The sequence below is a fragment of the Rhinatrema bivittatum genome, chromosome 1 (genome assembly GCF_901001135.1).
Source record: "Rhinatrema bivittatum chromosome 1, aRhiBiv1.1, whole genome shotgun sequence".
In the NCBI taxonomy this organism is placed as follows: Eukaryota; Metazoa; Chordata; class Amphibia; order Gymnophiona; family Rhinatrematidae; genus Rhinatrema; species Rhinatrema bivittatum.
The window spans coordinates 779,528,293-779,551,490 of NC_042615.1; the positions used below are offsets into that span (position 1 = coordinate 779,528,293).

At 43.6% G+C, this 23,198-nt stretch overlaps 1 protein-coding gene across 4 annotated transcripts in view; it reads right to left on the reverse strand.

The window, feature by feature from the left end:
• SKA1 (spindle and kinetochore associated complex subunit 1) overlaps positions 1-23,198 on the reverse strand; it is a 47,242-nt gene that overhangs the window by 7,831 nt on the left and 16,213 nt on the right. For all 4 annotated transcript variants that reach the window (XM_029580084.1, XM_029580090.1, XM_029580096.1 and 1 more), the window contains exons 4-5: positions 16,394-16,485; positions 3,392-3,529 (exon numbers count right to left, since the gene is read on the reverse strand). In XM_029580084.1, the coding sequence (XP_029435944.1) occupies positions 3,392-3,529; positions 16,394-16,485 (230 nt within the window). The remainder of the gene's footprint in view (positions 1-3,391; positions 3,530-16,393; positions 16,486-23,198) is intronic.

A 23,198-nucleotide genomic window follows, 5' to 3' on the forward strand; every position in this document is an offset into this window, starting at 1 on the left:
GCGGGTAGGTGACAAAGGCCTGTAATTCACTAACTCTGCGGGCGGAAGTGATTGCCAAAAGAAAAATCACTTTCCATGTGAGATAGCGGAGATCACAGGATTGGAGAGGCTCAAACGGTGGTTTCATGAGCCTACCCAAAACCATGTTGAGGTCCCAAAAAGGGGCCGGAGGGCGCAGTGGAGATTTAAGGTGAAGCAAGCCCTTCAAAAAGCGTGTGACATGGGGTTGTGCTAAAATGGGTACATCCCAAACACCTTCATGGAAGGCGGCTACCGCACTGACATGTACCCTGATAGACGAAGGTTTGAGGCATGACTGACAAGTGCCAGAGATAGTCCAGAAACTTCAGTGTGGGACAAGTGAAGGGATCGATGGACATGGAAGAACACCATCCCGTAAACCTGTTCCATTTATAACGATAAGACTGCCTTATGGAAGGCTTTCATGAAGCCACGGGAAACCGGCTCTGAAAGGTTAAAAGGTTGAAGGATTAACCTTTCAACATCCAGACAGCCAGAGAGAGGGCCTGGAGGATGGGGTGACGAAGGCAGCCATTGTTCTGAGTGATCAGAAGCGGGTCCTTCCCCAGAGGAATGTGCATGTGCACTGATAGGTCGTGGAAAATTGGAAACCAGACCTGGCGTGGCCAATGAGGGGCTATGAGAATCATTAGTCCCTTGTCCCTTCACAGCTTCACGAGAGTCTTTGAAATGAGTGGAAGTGAAGGGTACTCATAAAGGAGACCACTGGCCCACGAGAGGGAGAAAGCATCTCTGGGCTGGCGGTGTTGGCTGCGGGTGGGAGAGCAGATGTTCCCTACTTTGCGGTTGTGAATTGACGCAAAGAGGTCTATGTGAGGGTAACCCCAACGCTGGAATATTGAGTCCGCTACAGTGGGGTTGAGGGACCACTTGTGCGGTTGAAAAGTGCAACTCGGCTTGTCTGCCAATACATTGTCCACTCCCGGCAAGTAGGTGGCCCTGAGGAACATCGAGTGGGAAAGGGCGTCCGCCCATATCTGTGCAGCTTCCTGACACAGGAGATAGGAGCCCGTTCCTCCCTGCTTGTTGATGTACCACATGGCCACCTGGTTGTCTGTTTGAATCAGGATGACCTGGTTGGAGAGGTGATCCTGAAAAGCCCTGAGAGCATATCTGATTGCACGAAGCTCCAGGAAATTTATCTGGTGTTTGACTTCCACTGGAGACCAGATGTCCTGAGTTTGCAGGTGTGCGACGTGAGCATCCCAGCAGAGGTTGGAGGCATCTGTTAAGGTTATTTGAGGTTCTGGAATCTGAAACGGAAGGCCCTGTACCAGATTGGATTGGTTTGCCCACCAAGCTAGCGATAGGCGGAGCTGTTTGGTGATGCGGATTGTGGAGGACATTGGCTGAGAAGACAGAGTCCACTGCGATCTTAGCGTCCACTGCATTACTCTCATGGCGAGGCGAGCCAAGGGAGTGACATGCACTGTGAAGGCCATATGACCCAATACTATCAGGAAATGACGTGCAGTTGAATGTTGTCGAGACTGCAGTCGAAAGGCCAGAGAAGCGAGAGTGAGAGATCGATCCTGAGGTAGGAAAGCTTTTACTCTTAGAGTGTCCGTCTGCCCCTATGAATGATAACAGTTTGCGAAGGAACTAGCCTGGATTTTTGATAGTTTATGAGAAACCCTAGGGAGATCAGGGAATGCAAAGTGAGGCGAAGGGACGTCAGTGCATTTTGCCGAATGGGAGCCCTGATCAACCAATCGTCCAGATAGGGGTAGACGTGGACACTTTGGCTCCTAAGATAGCCAGCTACCACCATGAGGCATTTGGTGAAGACGCGTGGGGCAGATGCTAGGCCGAAAGGTAACACTCGATATTGGAAGTGTTTTGGGCCTACTAGGAATCACAGGAATCTGCGATGTGACAGAGTAATTAAAATGTGCATGAGGCGTCTTGAAGGTCTAGAGAGCAGAGCCAGTCTCCCCTTTGAAGAAGGGGGAAGTAGAGAAAAAGACCAAAATGGTCCATCTAGCCTGCTCAGCAAGCTTCCCAAGGTAGTAACTGCCATTCCGTGCAGGTTACCCCCAAGCTTTATTTATTTCCATCCTCTAGCCTTTAGGGATCCACAGTGTTTATCCCATGCCCCTTTGAAATCCTTCACAGTTTTAGTCTTCACCACTACCTCTGGAAGGGCATTCCAGGCATCTACTACCCTTTCTCAGTAAAGAAATATTTCCTGACATTGGTTCTAAGTCTTCCTCCCTGGAGTTTCAAATCGTGACCCCTAGTTCTACTAAATTGTTTCCAATGGAAAAGGTGTGTTGACCACGGATCATTAAAACCTTTCAAGTATCTCAAGGTCCATATCATATCACCCCCGCTCCTCCTCTCCTATAGGGTATACATATTCAGGTTCTTCAACCTTTCCTAGAGGAAAGAGCCCATAAACTGCTATTACGGTAATTAATAAATCAGAAGCTACTGTTGTTGCTTATCTAATTTTTTGTGTACTTGCCAGTTACTTGTGACTTGGCCACTGTTGGAAACAACATACTGGCCTTGATGGAACTTTGGTCTGACTCAGTATGGCATATCTTATTTTATGAGCTTCATTTCTTATTCCCTATATTCTCCAGCTCCATCCTTCTGTCCTTATGGGTACTGAGCTCCTCCCCTCTGTTGTTCAATCCACACTCTACCATCACATATGTAAACTGAGCTCTATCCCGCTCTCTAGCTGTAACCTTTAGCCCCGCCCTCTCTCTGAATAGTCAATCCACTCTCTACCACCACAGTTCACCCAAGCTCAGAATGATTACTCTCACATCTCAATTACGCACTTCCTACACTTCAGAGTATTTCCCTGTTCTTAGGCAGGCTTTTAGTACTAGTGTATATATCTACACATATACGTATATGAACATACATACACTCACATTATAAGAATTATTTAAAATGGTAAATGATTAGAGTGCACAAACTATATCTATAGTCTATTGCAGACAAAAGACAGGGGACTGACTCTTAAGCACTCGGGTTGACCGATACATGACCAATATTCATGGTTTTTTCATTCGACAACAGCAGCCATTGCTCCATACAGAACTGGTGGCGGGAGGAGGTTGAAAATGAGAACATGCATCGTTCATTTTATAATATCTAAAAAGTGAACACAGATATGTGTGCCACTGTATAATCAGGCAGACAAGGCAGTAAAGACTTCAGAAGCATGCACTGCATGCCAAGTGCAGATATTTGTGCTCATTTTGAAGCTGTTCTCTCAGATTTTCTAGTCTCATACACAGCATTCTCTGTACATTGTGAAATCCACAGAGCAGAAATTCACTTTGGCCGCAACAAACTGAAAAGCATAGGGACATTTCCCTTCAGTACTTACGCAGGAACACTTTCAAACTCCTGGACAGTTAACAATGCCATTTCTTTAATAACTTTTCTCTCTTTCGTTACTTTTTGCACTGGTTCAGACATTGCCTCTTTAGCTTGTTCCTTTGGCTTCATATTCAGGTCCATGGCACTGCAATGAAGAAGTTTGGTATTTTTAAGGACTCCCTAAAGTCTTCCACTTAAAAATAAATTGCTAAATACACATAAAAATAAATAAATAAATAAATAGCTAAAAAATGATCAGCTATTTATTTTAGGAAGTGAAAGTTAAATGACAAGTACAGCCAGAAGTTAGGATGACTGGGCTGTAGCTAAGGGCTCAAAAAAAAAAAAAAAAATACACCGGAGACTTATTAGTCAGAGGATGGAGGGAAATAAAAAGATAACACAACGTGGGTAGTTGCCATTGCTTTCAGACATTTGATGGTGGCTCCATGATCAACTAAATGCCATAATGCTAAGGAACGCACGGTGGAAAGGCAGACTCAGAATGGGTACCCCCAAAGCAGGAAAAGGTTTACAAAACACGGTCGGATTGATTTTGGACACCACCGCTCCAAAGCTAAGTTGGACTTTAATTAGCACTACATATTTTGAATTTTCTCTGCAACCGAAAACTGAAAATCAAAACACAGTAAGACTTTTTCAGTGATGATTTGCAAACAAAGCCAGGTTTATGAAGGTCCCTTATTCAACATTATAGTGGGGGTATTGATTTAATTAATTGCGCTTTGACTGGCGTTTATAGTACAGAAAATAAAGACGCTTATTAGTTAGGCCAGTATGAGGCACCATGACCCATAGTTACTGCATACACACACTACCAGGCAGTGCTAGCATCTCATACCAGGAGATCCAGTAGAAAATGAGAATGGCAACTCATTGCTTCAAGAGTTGAGAGATCACAGAAGGGGGCAGAGGTGGTGGCAGTTGGTAGGGTGTAAGGAAAAGGAGCAAATGGGTTGCTACAAGGAGAGGGAGCGAGGGATCCGATCATTGGGAGGAAGGTTAGAGTGGGTGACCCTTCAGGTGGCTGTGGAATATGCAGCACTTCCACTTCTGGGCCATATATTGGCAGAAAGATTGTGTTCTGTTCCTTCTAATGAAGGCAGATGCCCATGTTTTACCACGTAAAGCAACAAAATATTAATCTATTAAGGACAGACTGTAAGAGATAGATAATGACAGGTGCCCCAGCAAAGAAGTACCGTCTCAGCTGAAAGCAAGGAGACAAAAAACTTTGCCTATCTTGAACAATACTGGGCAGCTGATCAAGATCTGCTTGTAGACTAAACTCCTGTCTAAATAAAAACCAATTCTACAACCAACAAACCATCAAGGAAACCTCTTGATATGTGGTTTTTTTGTGCGGTTGCTAGCTCAGAATCAACCTCTTGTTTTGGCTGACCCTATTAGCTAGCTCCCGTGTTTTTATTCTTTAATTTGCTTTAACAACCAGACTTTTTTTCTTTTTTCTTATGTCAATACTCCTTAAAACCTGTGCTTTGTCGTTCTCCCGTTTGTGCGGTCCGACCCTTCTTTGATGTTAACTTTTAAAAGAGGTTAACTTATCTTTATATCTGTTCAATTGTTGCCGCTGCCGTGTGGGTCCACTTCCGCTTGCCCGACATGGGCCGAGAAAGCTGCCTGCTTCAGGGGCCACGGGGGAAGAAATTATTTGGTATCCAAATTGCGGATCTGCTGTCAACAAGCGCTAAACTCCTGTGTTACTGCTTATGAATTCATTACCGTGAGCAGCGCCTTCACATTGAAATCACCAGGCTAGCAACAGCACAAAAAAACCACATATCAAGAGGTTTCCTTGATGGTTTGTTGGTTGTAGAGTTGTTGTACAAGGAAACGAGGTTGGTTATTGATAAATAAAAACCAAGGCAGACAGGAGAAAAACAAATTTTATCCCTTAGAGCAGAAACCTGAGTCGTCCAAGGAGTTGCCTACTCGGAGGTAACCCCTGCCCTGTCCCTGCGGAAAAGGACTGGGAGAGTCCAGGAGACTGACAAGAGGGAAGCCCTGCCACAAAGTCTGGACAGCCCAGAGTAGAGAGAGACGTCTTCAGCCAGTACCAGAACCAATGAAGCAAGCCTGCCCTCAAGTCAGTCCCTGAGGCCTCCAGGCAGAGACTGCTCTGGAAGTAAACAGAGGGGAATCTACTAAAGTCAGATGGGGCTAGCAAGTTAGCTCCCAGTATTACTACTTTATGCAGGCTAAGGTTTATAGCATGTTTAAAGCCACTAATGATACCGATCTTTCTTTAGTATAAACTGGTGCTTAGTAGCAAGGATATTAAGAGAATAGGTACTGTTCCTTTTTCTAAATACTAAGTCTGCAAAGTCTGAGAAGTCTAATTCTGTGAATAAAACATGTCATCCCTGAACAATTCGTATTGTGTGGTACAGGAAGTTTTAGGCAGAACTGTCTGTAGCCTGGCCAACCCCATAGGTATGGGAGAAGGGGGGAGGGGCATGAGTTGCACACTAGCAGACATGTTCCCTAACCCCTCATATCACGTACACTAACCGATAGCTCAGGAAGCATTTAGAGATGAGCTGGGTTTTTTTCAAGCTCTGCTATTGCATCAATTTTTTGTTGGACCGAGTAGTATCTTCCTGCTTCTTTGAGCTTCTCTCATTACTGCTGGCTCTGATTGAACTAGGTTTGGTAGAAAGACTGTTTATGACATTACCAACATAATGAGATGGGAATGCAACAGTGAAACAATATGAAAGTCAATAATAGTTTAAAGGGGGGGGGGAGAAAAAAAAAAAAAAAAAAAAAAGAGTGCCCTAACAAATGGCAAGAAAGTCATAATCCAATTATAAACAAAATTAATTAGTAAACAGGCAAACCTAAGTGAAGATTACAGCTAACGCTAGCTTGTCCACATTTAGAATACAGGCAATAGCTCTAAACCCAGTAGTGATATATAGCAGCTTGGTGGCTACACCAGGTGGATAAAAATTCAATGATTTTTTTTAAATTTAAACCAGATTTTACATTTTTTGTTCTTTAGATGTTATCCATAAAAAAAAAGCTACATATTTAATAGATTCCCAATATGTTAAAATATCAAAAAATGTCTTAATTCAATACGGATTATAATTTTTTTTTCAATTTAATGTTTGACCATAATAGCATACAATACAAGAGAGAAAGAACTGCCTTAGGCTTATACAGTAACATGGTACAATTTTCCAATTTTCTCAGATATCTATTCCCTTCCCCACCCCCTCCCATTCTGGCAATACTCTAGAAACAATGCAACTATTACATCTCAGAAGCTGCATGCATATAAAAATAAAGGAAAATTGGCTCTTACCTGATCATTTTCGTTCCTGTAATACCACAGAGCAGTCCAGACCAGTGAGTTTATGCATCCCTACCAGCAGATGGAGGCAGAGAACAAAACTTTGAGGCACTGCTACATAACAGAGTGCCACCTGCAGTCCCTCAGTATTGACCTGTACCCAATTCAAGATCAACTAACATTCCTTATGCTAAGGCGAATCCCAAACCCGTGTAGGGTTGGATGCCCCAAAGCTAGAAGCCAACCTGCTCCCACAAGCAACTGCTTAAATGAACAACTAAAGAACTGAATAATGGTAAGTAAGACTCTTCAAAAATATCCAGAGAGGTAACAGAAACCTTCAGTCTTTCGGCAGCAATACCAGGGTGGGCCTCTGGACTGAAGTCTGGTATTACAATCTTCCCTGTTCTCTGTAAGACATTATTCTATATACTGTCAATTTTTATTGTTATAATGTAAACCGAATTGATTAGTAACTTTGTTACTAGAACTTCGGTATATAAAACTGTTAAATAAATAAATAAATAAAATAAATTACAGGAACGAAATTAGCAGGTAAGAATTAAATTTTCCTTTCTTGAACATACCCAGAGCAGTCCAGTGTACCAAAGCCACCCTTCACCAGGCGGGAACCTGAAAGCCCCGCTCTCAACACACTTTCGCCAAAAGTAACATCCTCCTGCATTCGAACATCCAGGCAATAATGCCTGGTGAAAGTATGCAGACTGGACCACACTGTGGCGCTACAGATCTCCTAACAGACACTCAGCCCAAGAGGCCGCCTGAGCTCTAGTCAAATGAGCTTTCAAACCCATCAGAATGGAGTAGCCCTTACAAATTTAGGACAAACAAATAGCCACCTCTAAACAATGAGCCAAAGTAGCTCTAGAAGCTCTCTCCCCCTTCCTAGGTCCACCATATAAGACAAAGAGGTGGTCCGAGCAGCAGAAGGAGTTAATGACCTTCAGACAGCGTAACAAAGTACAACGGACAACCAAAAGATGGAGATCTGTACCCTCCGCTGAGTCTCTAGATCAAACCGGAAACCCCGGTAATTCCACTTTCTGATTTACATGAAATGCAGAAACCATTTTTGGCAGGAAGGAGGGCACCATGCGCAAGGACACTGTCGCTGGAAATACGCAAGAATCACGACAAGACAAAGCCGGAAGCTCCGAAATCTGCCTGGCAGAATAAGTAGCCACTAGGAAAACCATCTTTAATGTCAAATCCGTCAACGAAGCTCATACCAAAGGCTTTCTCACAGAGAACCTGGGCAAGTCTTCTGCATTGGAGGATGAACATGTTTGAGCCCCTTTAGGAACTGGATGACATCAGGGTGGGTAGTCAAAGACATACCCCGCCCCTACCCGAGGCAGCCTAAAGCTGAAACGTGCACACCGTGCAAACTGTAGGCCAAACCCTTGGACAGGCCCAATTGAAGAAAAGAAAATATGAGGAACCGTTGCAGAGAATCAAGGCCTTGCTATAAATACCAGGACTCAGATTTTCCATACCTAATGTAGGCCATTCTGACCTGGAAAAAACGGTGGTAATGACTGGCTCTGAATATCCGTTCATCTGCAAGCGCTGCCTCTCAAAAGCCAAGCTGCAGGACAAAAATAATCTTCCCAATCTGAAAAGATGAGCCCTTGTCGCACAAGTCCCAGAAGATGAGCCAGACGAAGAGGGCCATCTACCGCCAAACAAACTAGATCCGCAAACCAAGGCAGACATGGCCATTCCGGCACCACTAGCACTACTGTTCCTGGATGTACTTCTATCCTTCATAATACACGGCCTATGAGAGGCCACGGAGGAACATGTAGAGAAGGATCCCCATTGGCCAGGGGCACACCAGAGCATCCAGCCTTATGGACCCGGCTTCCTTCCTGCAGCTCAAGAACTTTGTTGTTTTTGCCTTCGCCCAGGTCTCCATGAGATCCAGCTGCGGAACTCCATCTGGCACAAATGTGATGCCAGGCTTCCGGGGACAGTTCCCACTCTCTGGGATCGAGTTGCTGTCGACTTAAGAAATTGCCTGTACGTTGTCTGCTCCTGCGACATGAGAGGCTGCCAGGCCCTCGAGGTAGCACTCTGCTCACAGAAACAGTTGAGCTTCCTGAGCCACAGCTTGACTCCTGGTTCCTCCTTGGCGGTTGATGTACGTCACTCGTTGTCGCATTGTCCAAGAACACCCTGATCATGCGATCCCTAATCAGGGGCAGAAACTCCAAGGCTCTGGGTACCACTCTTGTCTCCAGGCTGTCTTTACTACCAACATCCTTGGGCAGAGCATCTGTAGTTACCACCGACCCAATCTGGAGTTTCCAGATCCACTCCCTTCTCCAGATTGCTCCTCGACAGCCACCAAGACAGACTGTATCTGGACTCGGAAAGAAGAGGCAGCAGGCTGTCGTGGTACATGTGGGCACAAACGACAAAGGAAAATGTGGGAGGGAGGTTCTGGAAGCCAAAATTTAGGATCTTAGGTAAGCTTAAATCCAGAACCGCCAGGGTAGCATTCTCTGAAATGCTCCCTGTTCCACACGCAGGTCCCCAGAGGCAGGCAGACCTCTGGAGTCTCAATGTGTGGATGAGATGGTGTAAGGAAGAAGGATTCAATTTTGTAAGGAACTGGGGAACCTTTTGGGGGAAGGGGGGATTCTCTTCTGAAGAGATGGGCTACATTTTAACCAGGGTGGAAGCAGACTGCTGGCACTAACCTTTAAAAAGGAGACAGAGCAGCTTTTAAAGTAGGACAACGGGGAAAGCCAACAGTTGCTCAGCAGCGCATGGTTCGGAGGGAGGTATCTTCAAAAGGATACTAATGGCGCATTAGAATTAGGCATCCCAACAGTGAGGTTCCAATAATAAGAAAAGTAGTCCAAGGGTCTGTAACTAAAAACTCACTTGAGCTAAAAAACTAATTTATCCCTATCAATTAAAATGCAGAATGAAAATTCAAACAAAAAGCCCACTTTGAAATGTTTGTATGCTAATGCCAGAAGTCTAAGACATAGGATGGGAGAATTAGAATGTGAAGCAGTGAATGATGACATAGACTTAATTGGCATCTCAGAGACATGGTGGAAGGAGGATAACCAATGGGACAGTGCTATACCGGGGTACACATTATAATTGCAATGACAGAGAGAAGCATCCGGGCGGTGGAGTAGCGCTTTATGTCCGGGATGGCATTGAGTCCAACAGGATAAACATCCTGCATGAGACTAAATGCACAAATCGAATCTTTATGGGTAGAAATCCCTTGTGTGTTGGGGAGGAGTATAATGATAGGAGTATACTACCGTCCATCTGGTCAAGATGGTGAGACGGATAGTGAAATGCTAAGAGAAATTAAGGAATCTAAACAAATTGGTAGTGCAGTATAATGGGAGATTTCAATTACCCCAATATTGACTGGGTAAATGTATTATCGGGACATGTTAGAGAGATAAAGTTCTTAGTTGGAATAAATGATAGTTTTATGGAGCAATTGGTTCAGAAACTGACAAGAGGGAGCAATTTTAGATCTAATTCACGGTGGAGCAAAGGATTTGGTGAGAGAGGTGACAGTGATCATAATATGATCAAATTTGAATTAATGACTGGAAGGGGGACAGTAAGCAAATCCACGGCTCTCGTGCTAAACTTGCAAAAGGGAAACTTTGATAAAATGAGAAAAATACTGAAAGGAGCAGCTACAAAAAAGGTAAAAAGTGTGCAAAGGCATGGACATTGTTAAAAAAAAAACCCAAAAAAAACCCCCCATCCTAGAAGCACAGTCCAGATGTATTTCACAAATTAAGAAAGGTAGAAGGAAGGCAAAACGATTACAGGCATGGTTAAAAGGTGAGGTGAAAAAGGCTATTTTAGCCAAAAGATCTCCATTCAAAAATTGGAAGAAGGATCCAACAGAAGAAAACAGGATAAAGCATAAGCATTGGCAAGTTGAATGTAAGAAGACACTGATAAGACAGGCTAAAGAGAGAATATGAAAAATTGGCCATAGAGACAAAAACTCACAGTAAAAACTTGATATATCCAAAGCAGAAAGCCTGCGAGGAAGTCAGTTGGACAGTTAGATGATAGAGGGGGTTAAAGGGGCACTTAGAGAAGATAAGGCTATCGTGGAAAGATTAAATGATTTCTTTGCTTCGGTGTTTACTGAAGAGGATGTTGGGGAGATACCCGTTCTGAAGGTTTTCATGGGTAATGATTCAGATGGATTGAACCAAATTTACGGTGAACCTAGAATATGTGGTAGGCCTGATTGACAAACTGAAGAGTAGTAAATCACCTGGACCAGATGGTATATACCCCAGGGTTCTGAAGGAACTCAAAAATGAAATTTCAGATCTATTAGTAAAAATTTGTAACCTATCATTAAAATCATCCATTGTACCTGAAGACTGGAGGGTGGCCAATGTAACCCTAATATTTAAAAAGGGCTCCAGGGGCGAACAGCAAACTACAGACTAGTTAGCCTGACTTCAGTACCAGGAAAAATAGTGGAAAGTGTTCTAAATACCAAAATCACAGAACATATAGAAAGGCATGTTTTAATGGAACAAAGTCAGCATGGCTTTACCCAAGGCAAGTCTTGCCTCACAAATCTGCTTCACTTTTTTGAAGGAGTTAAACAAACATGTGGATATAGGTTAACCAGTAACCACAATGTTAGGTTCCATATTAGGAGCTACCACCCAGGAAAAAAGATCTAGGCGTCATAGTGGATCATACATTAAAAATCGGCGGCTCAGTATGCTGCTGCAGTCAAAAAAGCAAACAATGTTAGGAATTGTTAAGAAGGGAATGGTGAATAAAATAGAAAATTTTATATGCCTCTATCGCTCCATGGTGAGACCACACCTTGAGTACACCTTGCCGCATCTCAAAAAAAGATATAGTTGCGATGCAGAAGGTACAGAGATGGGCGACCAAAATGATGAAGGGGTTGGAACAGCTCCCCTATGAGGAAAAGCTAAAGAGGTTAGAGTTGTTCAGCTTGCAGAAGAGAAAGCTGAGGGGGATATCACAGAGGTCTTTAAAATCATAAGCCTAGAACGGATATTTGTGAATCACTCCTATTATCCGAAAAAGTAAATAACCAAGGGCTAACTCCATGAAGTTTAGCAAGTAGTACATTTAAAACAAATTGAGAGAAAATTCACTTTACACACAATTAAGCTCTGGAATTTGTTAGCAGAATGATGTGGTTAGTGCAGATAGTGTAGCTGGGTTTAAAAAAAAAAAAAAAAAGGATTTGGATAAGTTCTTGGAGGAGAATTCCATTAACGGTTATCAACCAAGCTGACTTAGGGAATAGCCACTGCTATTTCTGGCATTAGTAGCATAGTATCTATTTAATGTGTGGGTACTTGCAATCCAGATAGGCCACTGTTGGAATCAGGATGCTGGTCTGACCCAGTATGGCAACTTATGTTTAAAGCTTTAAGGCAATTAGCATTGTAAGAATTTATGCTTTGATTCTAGGCCTTTAATAGAAGTACAAACTAATTGCTTCTTTTAATTTATTTTTATTTTTTTAATAGCTAGTCCATGAGATCAGATGACCCCAAACACACACTTTAAGGCTCTTCCAAAACAATTACTGCATTTACTTTACCATGATCATTAATCTGTAAATATTCAGTCATAAGCCTATAACTAAAATCTTTGTCCATCAGTAATCATTAAGCTTTCAGAAAGGTTTCCATTGTCATTATTAATCAACAAAAATTTGAATGAGATAGGAGCATGATCTGACCCAGTTATAATACCAATATTAGTTTCCTGCACTTTAGAAAATAGAAGTTTGTCTACTAGGAAAAAAAAATCAATGCAGGGAAAAGTATTTTTGGGGTCTACAATGAGAAGTATCGTCTTCTCCCAGGGTTGTGTTTTAATCTCCTGACGGTGATTAACTGTTTAAGGCAAGCATGATTTTTTTTTTTTGTTGTGTTATCAATCCCTATGGGAGTTATCAATCAATGGATTTAATATGATATTAAAATCTCCTCCAAGTATCACTGAATCACTTTAACAGCAATAAGATCTGAAAGCATTTGAAAAAAGGATCCTTGGTCACTATTCAGACTATATATATATATATATTTGCCAGAGTAAATATCTCTTCAACAATAACCATTTTATTTTTGCTAATTTCTTTAAAAAAAAATAGCACATACATTTCTGGAGATTACAATTCCTACACTGCCATATTTATTTATTTTTTTTTTATTGTACTTAGACACTAAATACATTTTATGAAAACTTTTGGATTTTAGTAGATTCTCATCCTTTTTTATGCAAATGTATTTCTTGCACAAATAGAATATCTGCACTTAATCTCAGTGACACTTTAAAAAGAGCATATTTCATTTAAATGGCGCGTTTAAGCCTTTAACGATAATAGATATATTCAAAAGCTCCAAATCATGAACCAATATTCAAAATCTTTGATTTGTTAATGATTATCTCTGGGTTCCATCCCCATTCAGCATAGTAGGGATTCCCACAAAAACAATTTCACAAAATATCTCAGACAATATTGCCAGCATCCCCTGTCAAATGCCCACCCTCACCCATCTGAATTATAGACCCCTGGGCATTAATTTCTGCACACTCCATTGTGGAGAAAGGTTGTCTCCCCAACCAACACTAAAAGTTCCTCCAAAGAAAAAAAAGTCCTGACTCCTGCTCAAAACAGGCTAAAGAACTTAAGTGATCAGCTTGATCTAACAAAAGACTTATTTAGCTTCTGAATCTCATAACTCCATATAAGAATTTGCAGAAGAACCCATCCAGGACACTGCATGGCTTCAGATCCTCAGCAAAGACCTCCAGCTAGAAGACAAAGTATCAAGGACATCCTCTATCAGAGTTCCTGTGCAACCTTTTGTCTCCCTTTCCTACTTTTTGCCATCTGGAAGTTTCTCTCCTCTGCTTAGGTTTAGAATCCAATGTAGGCTGTTTAATGGTAATTCCAGCTTCAGTTACAATCTACGTAGCCTCAGAAGCAGAATAAGCTTTATGTATCTTATTATCAGTGTTGAAGTCGATACCAAAAGGATACAACCATCTAAACCAAATATTTTCAGCACTGATGTTCCAGTGACCAATTTCAATTTTTGCAAAGTTTTTGGTAATAAGTCATTGAAGATAGCAATATCCATGCCAAGAAATGGATCCCACAGAATGAGCCTTTTATACGATCTCTTCTTTGATTGCAAAATTATGTGAACAAGCCACAATATCCCTAGCTCTGTTAGGCTGAATCCCAGAGAGTGATGAGATCTTTCTATTATTTCTCTCTGTCCTTCAACAGCATTATGTGCAGATATGGTGGCACAGATTGATTTTACAATTTCTCAGCAATTTATCATTATCAGGAAGACCACATATCCTAATGTTGCAACAAATGAGATCCATTTTCTAAATCCTCCACCTTAAGAGCCAATTCAGTTTTGTTTTGTTGTAGCAACTGCACATCAGATCACAAATTGTAATAAATGGGCTGTCTCATGCCCCCAATGTTCCACATCAATAAGTCTCTGATCCGTCACCACCATTTCTTTCTTTAATTCACTCACAATTTGCACTACCTCAGTTTTCACCGCACAGATGTCAGCCTTCAGTTCTTTGAACCATGCAAGCTGTTCATCTCGCGTTAATCCTACTCCTGCAGCAGCATATTTATCAGACTCCATAACTGCATCAGCATTTTCTCCTGCAGGCCACCATGATGGGATCACAGCTCTCTTTCAATTTGGCAGCGCTCCAAGGAACGAGAATTCAGGGAGGTCTGTCACTTTTTTCGAGTCACCATATTCTCTTCCCACAGTATCGAAATCTGATAGAAGCTAGCAGGAGATGGTAATCTATCAAAGCAAGGTGCCAGTTGGAGGCTAAGTAGCCATCTTATTCAGGTGCTGTCACTTCCTCCAGGGATTATAATTTCTAATAGGGGCTGAGGATATTTTCCAGCTGGACTGATGGGGAAGCAGAGTCTGCTAACTGGAACTCTTCCTCACACTCTTCTACAGGTGATTTGATGGCTCCAGGAACTGTGAGTGGCTTCCCATAAGGAGAGCATTTCTTGGCTTTCAAGGCATCGGCTACTTTACTTGTGTCAGCTATATTGCAGATTTGTATTTTTACAGATGGGGGGGGGGGGGGGGAAGACTGTGAAGCATGGTGTAGGAATTTAGGTAGGTTATGCCAAAACCCCATTAAGACAGGGGACCTGGGCTTGCTTTTGTTTAGATTCTGTCCTATCCTGTCCATGAGGCAAGAGTAGATGGTGAAATTTGTACTTACCAGATAATTTCCTTTCCTTTAGTCCTAGCAGACTAGTCTGCAGGATGAAATGAAAGGGAGTATTTTGTCCCAACCTTTTTGGGAGCTGGGTGTGTGTGGAAGGGGTGAGATCGGTTATGCCTCAATGGCTCTAAAAGAGAGGAAAGGTTGGAGATCTGGGATGGATTTTTGATCTGGCTATTCTGTAATGGACAATATTCTTGTGGTAGCCAAAAGACACTCAAATGAAAAGATTTGAGCATTTGAAAATATCATTGCAGTATGCATACAGTCCATTCCCTCTCAAAATTGGAAGGCGTACACCATGAAGAACACAAAACTTCCAAAAGTATTCTATTCATTATGTGCCCTTTTTCTTATTCCCCAGTCTTTTTCTCCCTCCTCCCACCACAGATGAAGCTTAGATCAGCTCTATTATCTCCCTGCACATCTATATAGAAACTTTACCTCTTCCTAAAAAGCTTGTTGGGAAAAAAAAAAAAGGCTATGTACATAAGCTAGCTTAATTTTTTAAAAAGTTACACAAATTTAGTTTACAAAGTGGCAGCAAAATAATAAAAAAAAAATCACCCACCACCTCAACATACTCAAATACATCACTGCTTAAAAATATGTTATGTACCTTCTAAAAATGAAACCTTGTTATCTATAGTAGTTATGAATAATATAGAACACACACTTTGTAGGAAACCAGGATTTAAATTGAGGTTTCCTGACTAGCAATTTAAATCAAATCTACCTCTGGCAACTCAAAGAATTTGAGGTTTGGGCACGATGTTTTGTGTCCCAAAGCAACATGGTAGTGCAGAAAAGGGAGTTTAAAGGAGCAAGGCAGATACCTTAGGCTCTGTGGCTCTGTTTCAGAGTCTGAAAATTTGGTGAATATATTTGGGGGGGGGGGGGGGGGGAGGGGAAGATGGCATTTCCCTCCATGAGATTAGTTTTAAAACAAGTAAAATATTTTGGGCTTTTTTTTTTAGACTGGTCCACAATGCTTTAGGGAAAGTTTGATATACCTTTAAGAACATCCTCGTGAAATACAGGGACAAGCAACCAGGACAAAACAAAAAGAAGTTTAAGAGTGTTGCCATTTCTTGTATAGAGATCTTTGCTGCTCATGCCCCTCTTTTATTGACTACCAGATTTAGACCCTCACACTCTGGTGGTAGCCGACAGCTGCAACTTCTGCCATCTCCTCTGGGATCCCTGCTGAAGCTGGCCATCCTACCACTCAGGTTTTTCATGGATATTATGAGCGTCTTTAGACAGTGGGAGAACTTCCCTTCCCCCCACTGGAGGGCTGCAGAACATCCACGTTACCAGCTGTAGTAGAACTGCACCTACCCAATGTTGACTTTCTTAGGCAGATGAGGAGGAATATTGTCTTTCAGGTGCTGTGCTTGAATGAGATCTTTTTCAATAGATCCCTGAAGCTCCTTAAAGGGGAGAGGGGGGGGGAAAAAAAAGTTCTCATTTTGTTATAATTTTTTTATTTTTATTTTTTTACTGCAATATGGTCAAAATCAGCAATAGAATTCCACATTCTTTTGTATTTCAAAAAGCATGAAAGCTTCCAAGCAGGGACTCCAGACCTCCCAATGTACAAATCGCATCTAACATCTTTACGTTATTACTAATTTATTAAATGAGAAATTAATACTTACCTGATCATTTCCTTTTCTTTAGGACAGATGAATCCAGAACCAGTGGGTTATGCACCTCTACCAGCAGATGGAGACAAAGCAAACTGATATCACAGTATATATACTCCTGCATTGACATCAACCTGCCAGTATTCTCTTCAAAAGCAAGTGTGGACAGACTAGCAAAAAACTTGATTAAAAACAAACTACCAATACTGTACTCAAACAAGAACACTGAGCTCAGACAAAGAATGTATTAATACTAGTCTAGGGACTGGATTAACACCAGTAATCCCAGGAAACTCTTATATATGCAGGAGGGCCATAGTGCAATCATTTGGCAGCCAAGGGCGGGAAGCTGGATTCTTCTGTCTGCCCTAAAGAAAAGGAAATTATCAGGTAAGTAGTAATTTCTCATTGCTTAGCATCCAGACAGATGAATCCAGAATAAGTGGGATGTAACCAAACTACTCCCAAACCGGGCAGGGGGAGTGGGGAGCACGACAACAACTGCCCATTGTCCCATGAAAACCGACAAGCAAAGACTGTGTCCTCCCAGGCCTGCATATCCAGACGATACCACCTGGAAAAGGAGGACCACATCGCAGCCCGGCAAATGTCGATAGGAGACAACAATCTAACCTCCATCCACGACACTGCCTGAGCCCTAGTGGAATGAGCCCTAACCTGTGTGGGCAACGGCTTTTCAGCCACCACATACGTGCACAACAAATCACCACCAGAAACACAGTTTTCAAGGTCAGTAACCACAAGGAAAGGCCACGCACCAGTTGAAATGCAGGGCCCGCCAAGAAATCTAACACCAGGTTAAGAATCCACAAAGGAACTGGTAACCGTAAGGGAGGATGAAGATGTTTCACTTCCCTTAAGAAATGGGCCACAGCAAGATGAGACAATAAGGATTCACCATTCCCCTAGCCCCTGAAACAAGTAAGAGCCACTACCTGTACTTTCAAGGAATTAAGGGCCAACCTATTAACCCATCCTGCGAAAAATCCAAGATGAGCAGGATCATAACTGAATGAGGAAGAACACCTCAATCTTCATACCAAGCCTCAAACACTTGCCAAACCCACACATAGGCTAAGGATTAAGGTGGTAATCACCGCAGTAGAATATCCACTCTTCAACAAGCAAGCCCTCTCAAGGGCCATACCGTAAGACAAAACAGAGTCAGATATTCGTGAAGGACAGGCCCCCGAAGCAACAGATTCCTGTGTGATGGATGATGGGTGTTTCTATCAGGAGCCTCTGCAGATCCGCATACCATGGCCTTCTGGGCCAATCCAGTGCCACCAGAAACACTATCCCACCATAGCCTTCAATCCTTCTTCCCAACTTGGGGCACGGGGGAAAGACATACAGAAGCTTGCCTTCCAGCCATTCCCGCATGAGAGCACTGATCCCCAAGTACTTCGGATCTCTCCTGTGAATGAAGAATCGAGGACCCTTCACATTGTGAGAAGTCGCCAACAGTCCATAAATGGAAGGCCCCAGTGATCCACAAGCAGCTGAAAGCCTCATCCAAAAATACCCATTCTCCTGGGTCTAGACTCTCCCTGCTGAGAAAGTCTCTTACATTATCTTTTCCTGCAATGTGCGAGGCCGAGTTCTCCTGAAGATGCACTGCCACCCATTCCATAAGTTGGTCCATCTCCTGCGATACTTGCTGGCTCTTAGTTTCTCCCTGCCGAATGATCTAAACCACTGTTGTGATGTCTGACATTTGGACTGCTCGACCCTGCAGCTGAATTGCAAGCACGCCAACCGGACCACTCAGGCTTCCAGCCAATTGATGTTCCAGACACTCCTCTGTATTCCAGCTCCATTGCACCATTAACTTCTGACAGCAGACTCCCCAACCTTGGAGGCTTGCATCTGTCTCAAGTATCAACCAGTCTGGCGACGTCAGGGAGACTCCCTTTCTGATGGTCCACTTGCAACCACCACTGGAGGTGTAACAGACTGCCATCGGCAGGTGGAGCAGAATCAAATAGTCCTGAGACTGCGGGTTCCATTGAGACAGCAAGGAATGCTGAAGTAGACACATATGCACCCTACTTCCAGGGTTGCTGCCATCAACCCGAGCACCTATAGATAGGGACCGCACTGTTGGGCGTATACTGCTCATCCAAGAGATGCACCCATGCCATCAATTTTCGAATACGAGCTTCCAGAAGAAAAAAAAACTTTTTCCTACTTCATGTTGAACCACATACCAAGATACTGCAACAACTGAGATGGCTGAAGACTGCTTTTGGCTAGGTTCACCACCCAACCGAGCTCCTGTAATAAAGAGATCACCTTGCAGGTCACCAGACTGCTCTCTTCCAGAGACTCGGCCCGAATCAACCAGTCATCTAAAATACGGGTGTTCAAGGATCCCATCCTCTCTCAGTTCCACCACCACAACCTTGGAAAAGGTTCTGGAAGCGGTGGCTAGAATAAAAGGCAACGCCCAAAACTGAACGCCCCAGCACCGCAAAATGGAGAAGCGGATAGGAATATGGAGGTATGCCTCAGACAGATCCAAGGAGGTCAGATATTCCCCCAACTGTACAGCCATTATCACTGAGCATAATGTTTCCATGCAAAAATGAATCACCCACAAATGACGGTTGACCCCTTTGAGGTCCAGGATGGGACGAAAGGAGCCCTCTTTATGGACACAACTTGGGTACTAGAACCACAGCCCTCAGTCTGAGGGCTGTGGTTCTAGTACCCAAGTTGTGTCCTTGATTGCTTGCTTCTTCTGCGGGGAATGGCAGGAAAACACCATGAACATGTCTCAAAGAATACCGCAAAACTCCTGCACATATCCTTCTCGTATTACCTCCAGGACCCACTGATCAGATGTAATCTCAACCCCTCAGATTAGAAAGGCGCCCCCCATGTGCTGTTCCCAGGGGTGGGTCAGGAGGTTTCACTACCTGAGCCTGCTCCTCGCTTGGACTGTCTGGGACAAGAGGAGTAAGACCTGCCAAAAGGCAGAGTCCTCTGTAGGGACAAAAACACCTGGAACCCCTAAGACAACCAAAGGGGTGCGGTAACTGCTTCTTATCCTCCAGCAGTTGAAGAACTGGGGATTCGCTCCACTTACTGGATAGCTTCCCCAACTCGCTCCAAAACAAGAGCGAGCCTTTAAAAGGCAATTTTGTAAGATTAGCTTTGGAGATCACATTGGCCGCCCAATTTCTCAGCCATAACTGATGCCTGGCCGCTATTACCAAAGCCATTCCTCTGGCTAAGGTGCGTCCCAAATCGTAGATCGCATCTGCTAAAAAGGCGGCAGCAGGTTCCATAACTGCCCTGGAATTGACACTAGAGTCAACCGCCTCGGAGAAAAGCAAACCACCATGGAACAACAGGAAGCTATCCGCAATGTCCTTGCCACTGCTTCAAATGCTTACTTAAGGATGGCCTCAATCCTATTATGAACATCCTTCAAGGCTTCCCCACCCTCCACGGGGATAGTCGCCTGTTTAGAGACAAAGAAAGGATTGCAATTCTTGAAAAAAATTCTATCCAATAAAAGGCAGAAGGATCCATTTGTGCAGTGCCCATCGAGCTGCAGTCCCATGCTGAAGAACCAGTCAAGGGAGTTCCAAGGTCAGGCGTCCCTCCTGACATATCCTTAACTAGGCCATCAGGCTGGGAAGACCCAGGCTTAGTAAAATCAGACAACGATAACTCCCCCTGAGCCTCTAAGCAGTGCTGGCACAAGATAGAGGGCATTCCAGGATGAGATGCCCTAATATGGACAGGCTACTCAAAATTCACACAAAAGGCAAGCTGTAAAAATTCAAATAACCTTAAAAAAAAACCAAACCCCAAACACACAAGCAGCACCAAGCCTTATACACGATTATAAACAATTCAACAGGCAAAAAACGCTGCGGGGGAACACTATCGTCACAGAAATTGTGTTAGAGTCCAATACATTTTTTAAATATTTTTTTTGTTGCAAATAAAAACGCTTCTATATCTTTATATATCTAAAAATCACAACTTGTTTTGTATAGGCGAGATGTGCAGCAAACAACCCGACTGGACAGCGTTTCAAGAGCGTGCTCAACTGACAGGCAGCACAGAGGGAAACGCACTTAGGTTTCTTAGGTACCAGCATCATTAATCCGTCAATACACTTAACAGGTGACTGAAGATATGGGTCCAACTGAGTTCCCGCTGAAAAAGTTTATGTGCGCAAAATTTAAGCGTCCCAAGTTTGTATGTCAAAAAGCTAAGCACACTGCCACCCTGCTAAAACCTTTGTACACAACAGACATGCCTGAGTGTGTGCGCGCAGGGGCCATGCACACAATTCAGATGCATAGCAGGATGCACTTGCATGCACCAACGATCCTGTAGAGGGCAGCCAAACTCGCAGAAAAAAAAAGCACGCGAAAACACTGTCGCTGCCTACTACACAGTGCACAAAAACAGAAACCTAAGAGCGTGTCCTAGCACACCCAGGCTGCTCAACCCGCCAGGCTGCTCAGTTCCCCTAACCCTCATGGGAGCAGGAATGAATGCCGGGAAGTCAAACAGAGCATGCAAACTGGAGGACATCCTAAACTAATCCCTGCACGGTTTCTCACTTTTTTTTTTTTTTTTTTATATGTTACTGAGCTCAGCCTTCCCAGCAGAGTACAGAGACTGTAGCTGGCTGCAGGAGGAGATGGCATATACAGTCACCACCACGCTCTGCTGCCTGCACCTGCTGCTTAATCAGCTAGGTCCACACTGGCCTAACATCAGCTACCGGACCAAGGCACTCATCTGAGGGAGCACAGAAATCACCTCAAGAATTCTCAGCTGGGGGCAGAAACATTAGGTATCACCACAGGAGAGCAGGGCAATTCAAATCTCCAATTAATTCTCCTCTAAATTTGAAGCAATCCCCAGTAGGGAAATGCACATCCACCATCTGCTGGAGAGAGAAAATACTGGCAGGCTGCTGTCACTGCAGGAGAGTAAAGTTCCTTACCTGTAACAGGTTTTCTCCTAGGATAACAGGATGTTAGTCCTCACACATAGGTGACATTATCAGATGGAGCCCGGCATGAAAACTTATGTCAAAGTTTCTGGAACTTTGACTGTGTATACCGAGCATGTCCAGCATGCCTTATACCACGTGTCCAAGCGGGGTCCCTCTTCAGTTTCGTAACATAGAATTATGATAAAATAGTAAAACAAAAATATAGAAGAAAGCCAACTCCATGGAGTGGCAGGTGGGTTTCAGGAGAACTAACATCCTGCTGTCCTAGGAGAACACCTGTTACAATTCTGCTTTCTCCTAGGTCAAGCAGGATAGCAGTCCTTACACATGGGTGGAATCCCTAGCTACAGGCTGCTCCCCAACACAAAAGGGGGACCAACAAGCACAAACCAGATGCCAGGCACAATAACCACAAATGGTAACAAATGGAGAGACAGCCTGAACCCAAACAATGGGCCCTAGCCTGGAAGAGTTGGGTTCTACACCTCAAAAAGAGTCCGGAGGACAGACTGGTCTAACCTACCTTCACACTGATCCTTCATGCTGAAGTGACTGCAACCAAAAATATGACCTTCCAGGTCAGGTACTTCAGGTCACAGGTGCACAGTGACTCAAAAGGGGCTTTCATCAGCTGAGCCAATACAAAGTTGAGGTCCCAGGACACAGCAAAGGCCTTAGGGGAGGTTTCAACTGAAGCAGGTCCCACATGAAGTGTACAACTATAGGCTGTACAGAGATAGACGTACCATCTACATCTTGGTGGTATGCACCAACTGCACTTAGATGAACTCTAACAGAGTTGGTTTTTAAGCAAGCTTCCAATAGGTGAAGTAGTAATCAAGCAGTTTTTTTTGTGGGGCAGGAGAACGGATCTAGGGCCATCTGCTCACATCACATAGAAAACATCCTCCACTTCAGTCCATAGGACTTTCTAGTGGAAGGCTTTCTAGAAGCCACCAGGACCAGAGAGACATCCTCTGAAAAATCAAGTGGCTGCAAGATTAACCTCTCAACATTCAGGCTGTGAGCGACAGGGCCTGGAGATTGGGATGCATGCCACAGCCTGCTCTGATCTTGCACGATAAAATACGGGGAAGTCCCCAGACTGATCGGTTTCCCGACTGACAACTCCCGCAGGAGTAGAAACCAGACCTGTTTCAGCCAATGAGGGGCTATGAGGATCAAAGTCCCTTGGTCCTCTCAAAGCTTCAGGAGAGTCTTCGTCACTAGAGGAATCACACATACAGAAGACCCTTGCCCCAATGGCAAGCAAAGGCGTCTGGGGCTGGTTCGCCATTTAACCTGTATGGGGAACAGAATTGAGTCACCTTCCCATTGCAGGGGGATACGAACAAACCTACATCTGGGTTCCCCCAAAAGGTGAAGTATTCGATTCGCCACCCCCTGGTCTAGTGACCACTCGTGGGGCCTGAAGGCTTGACTCAGTACGTCTGCTATCATGGTCTCTATTCTGGCCAGACACATG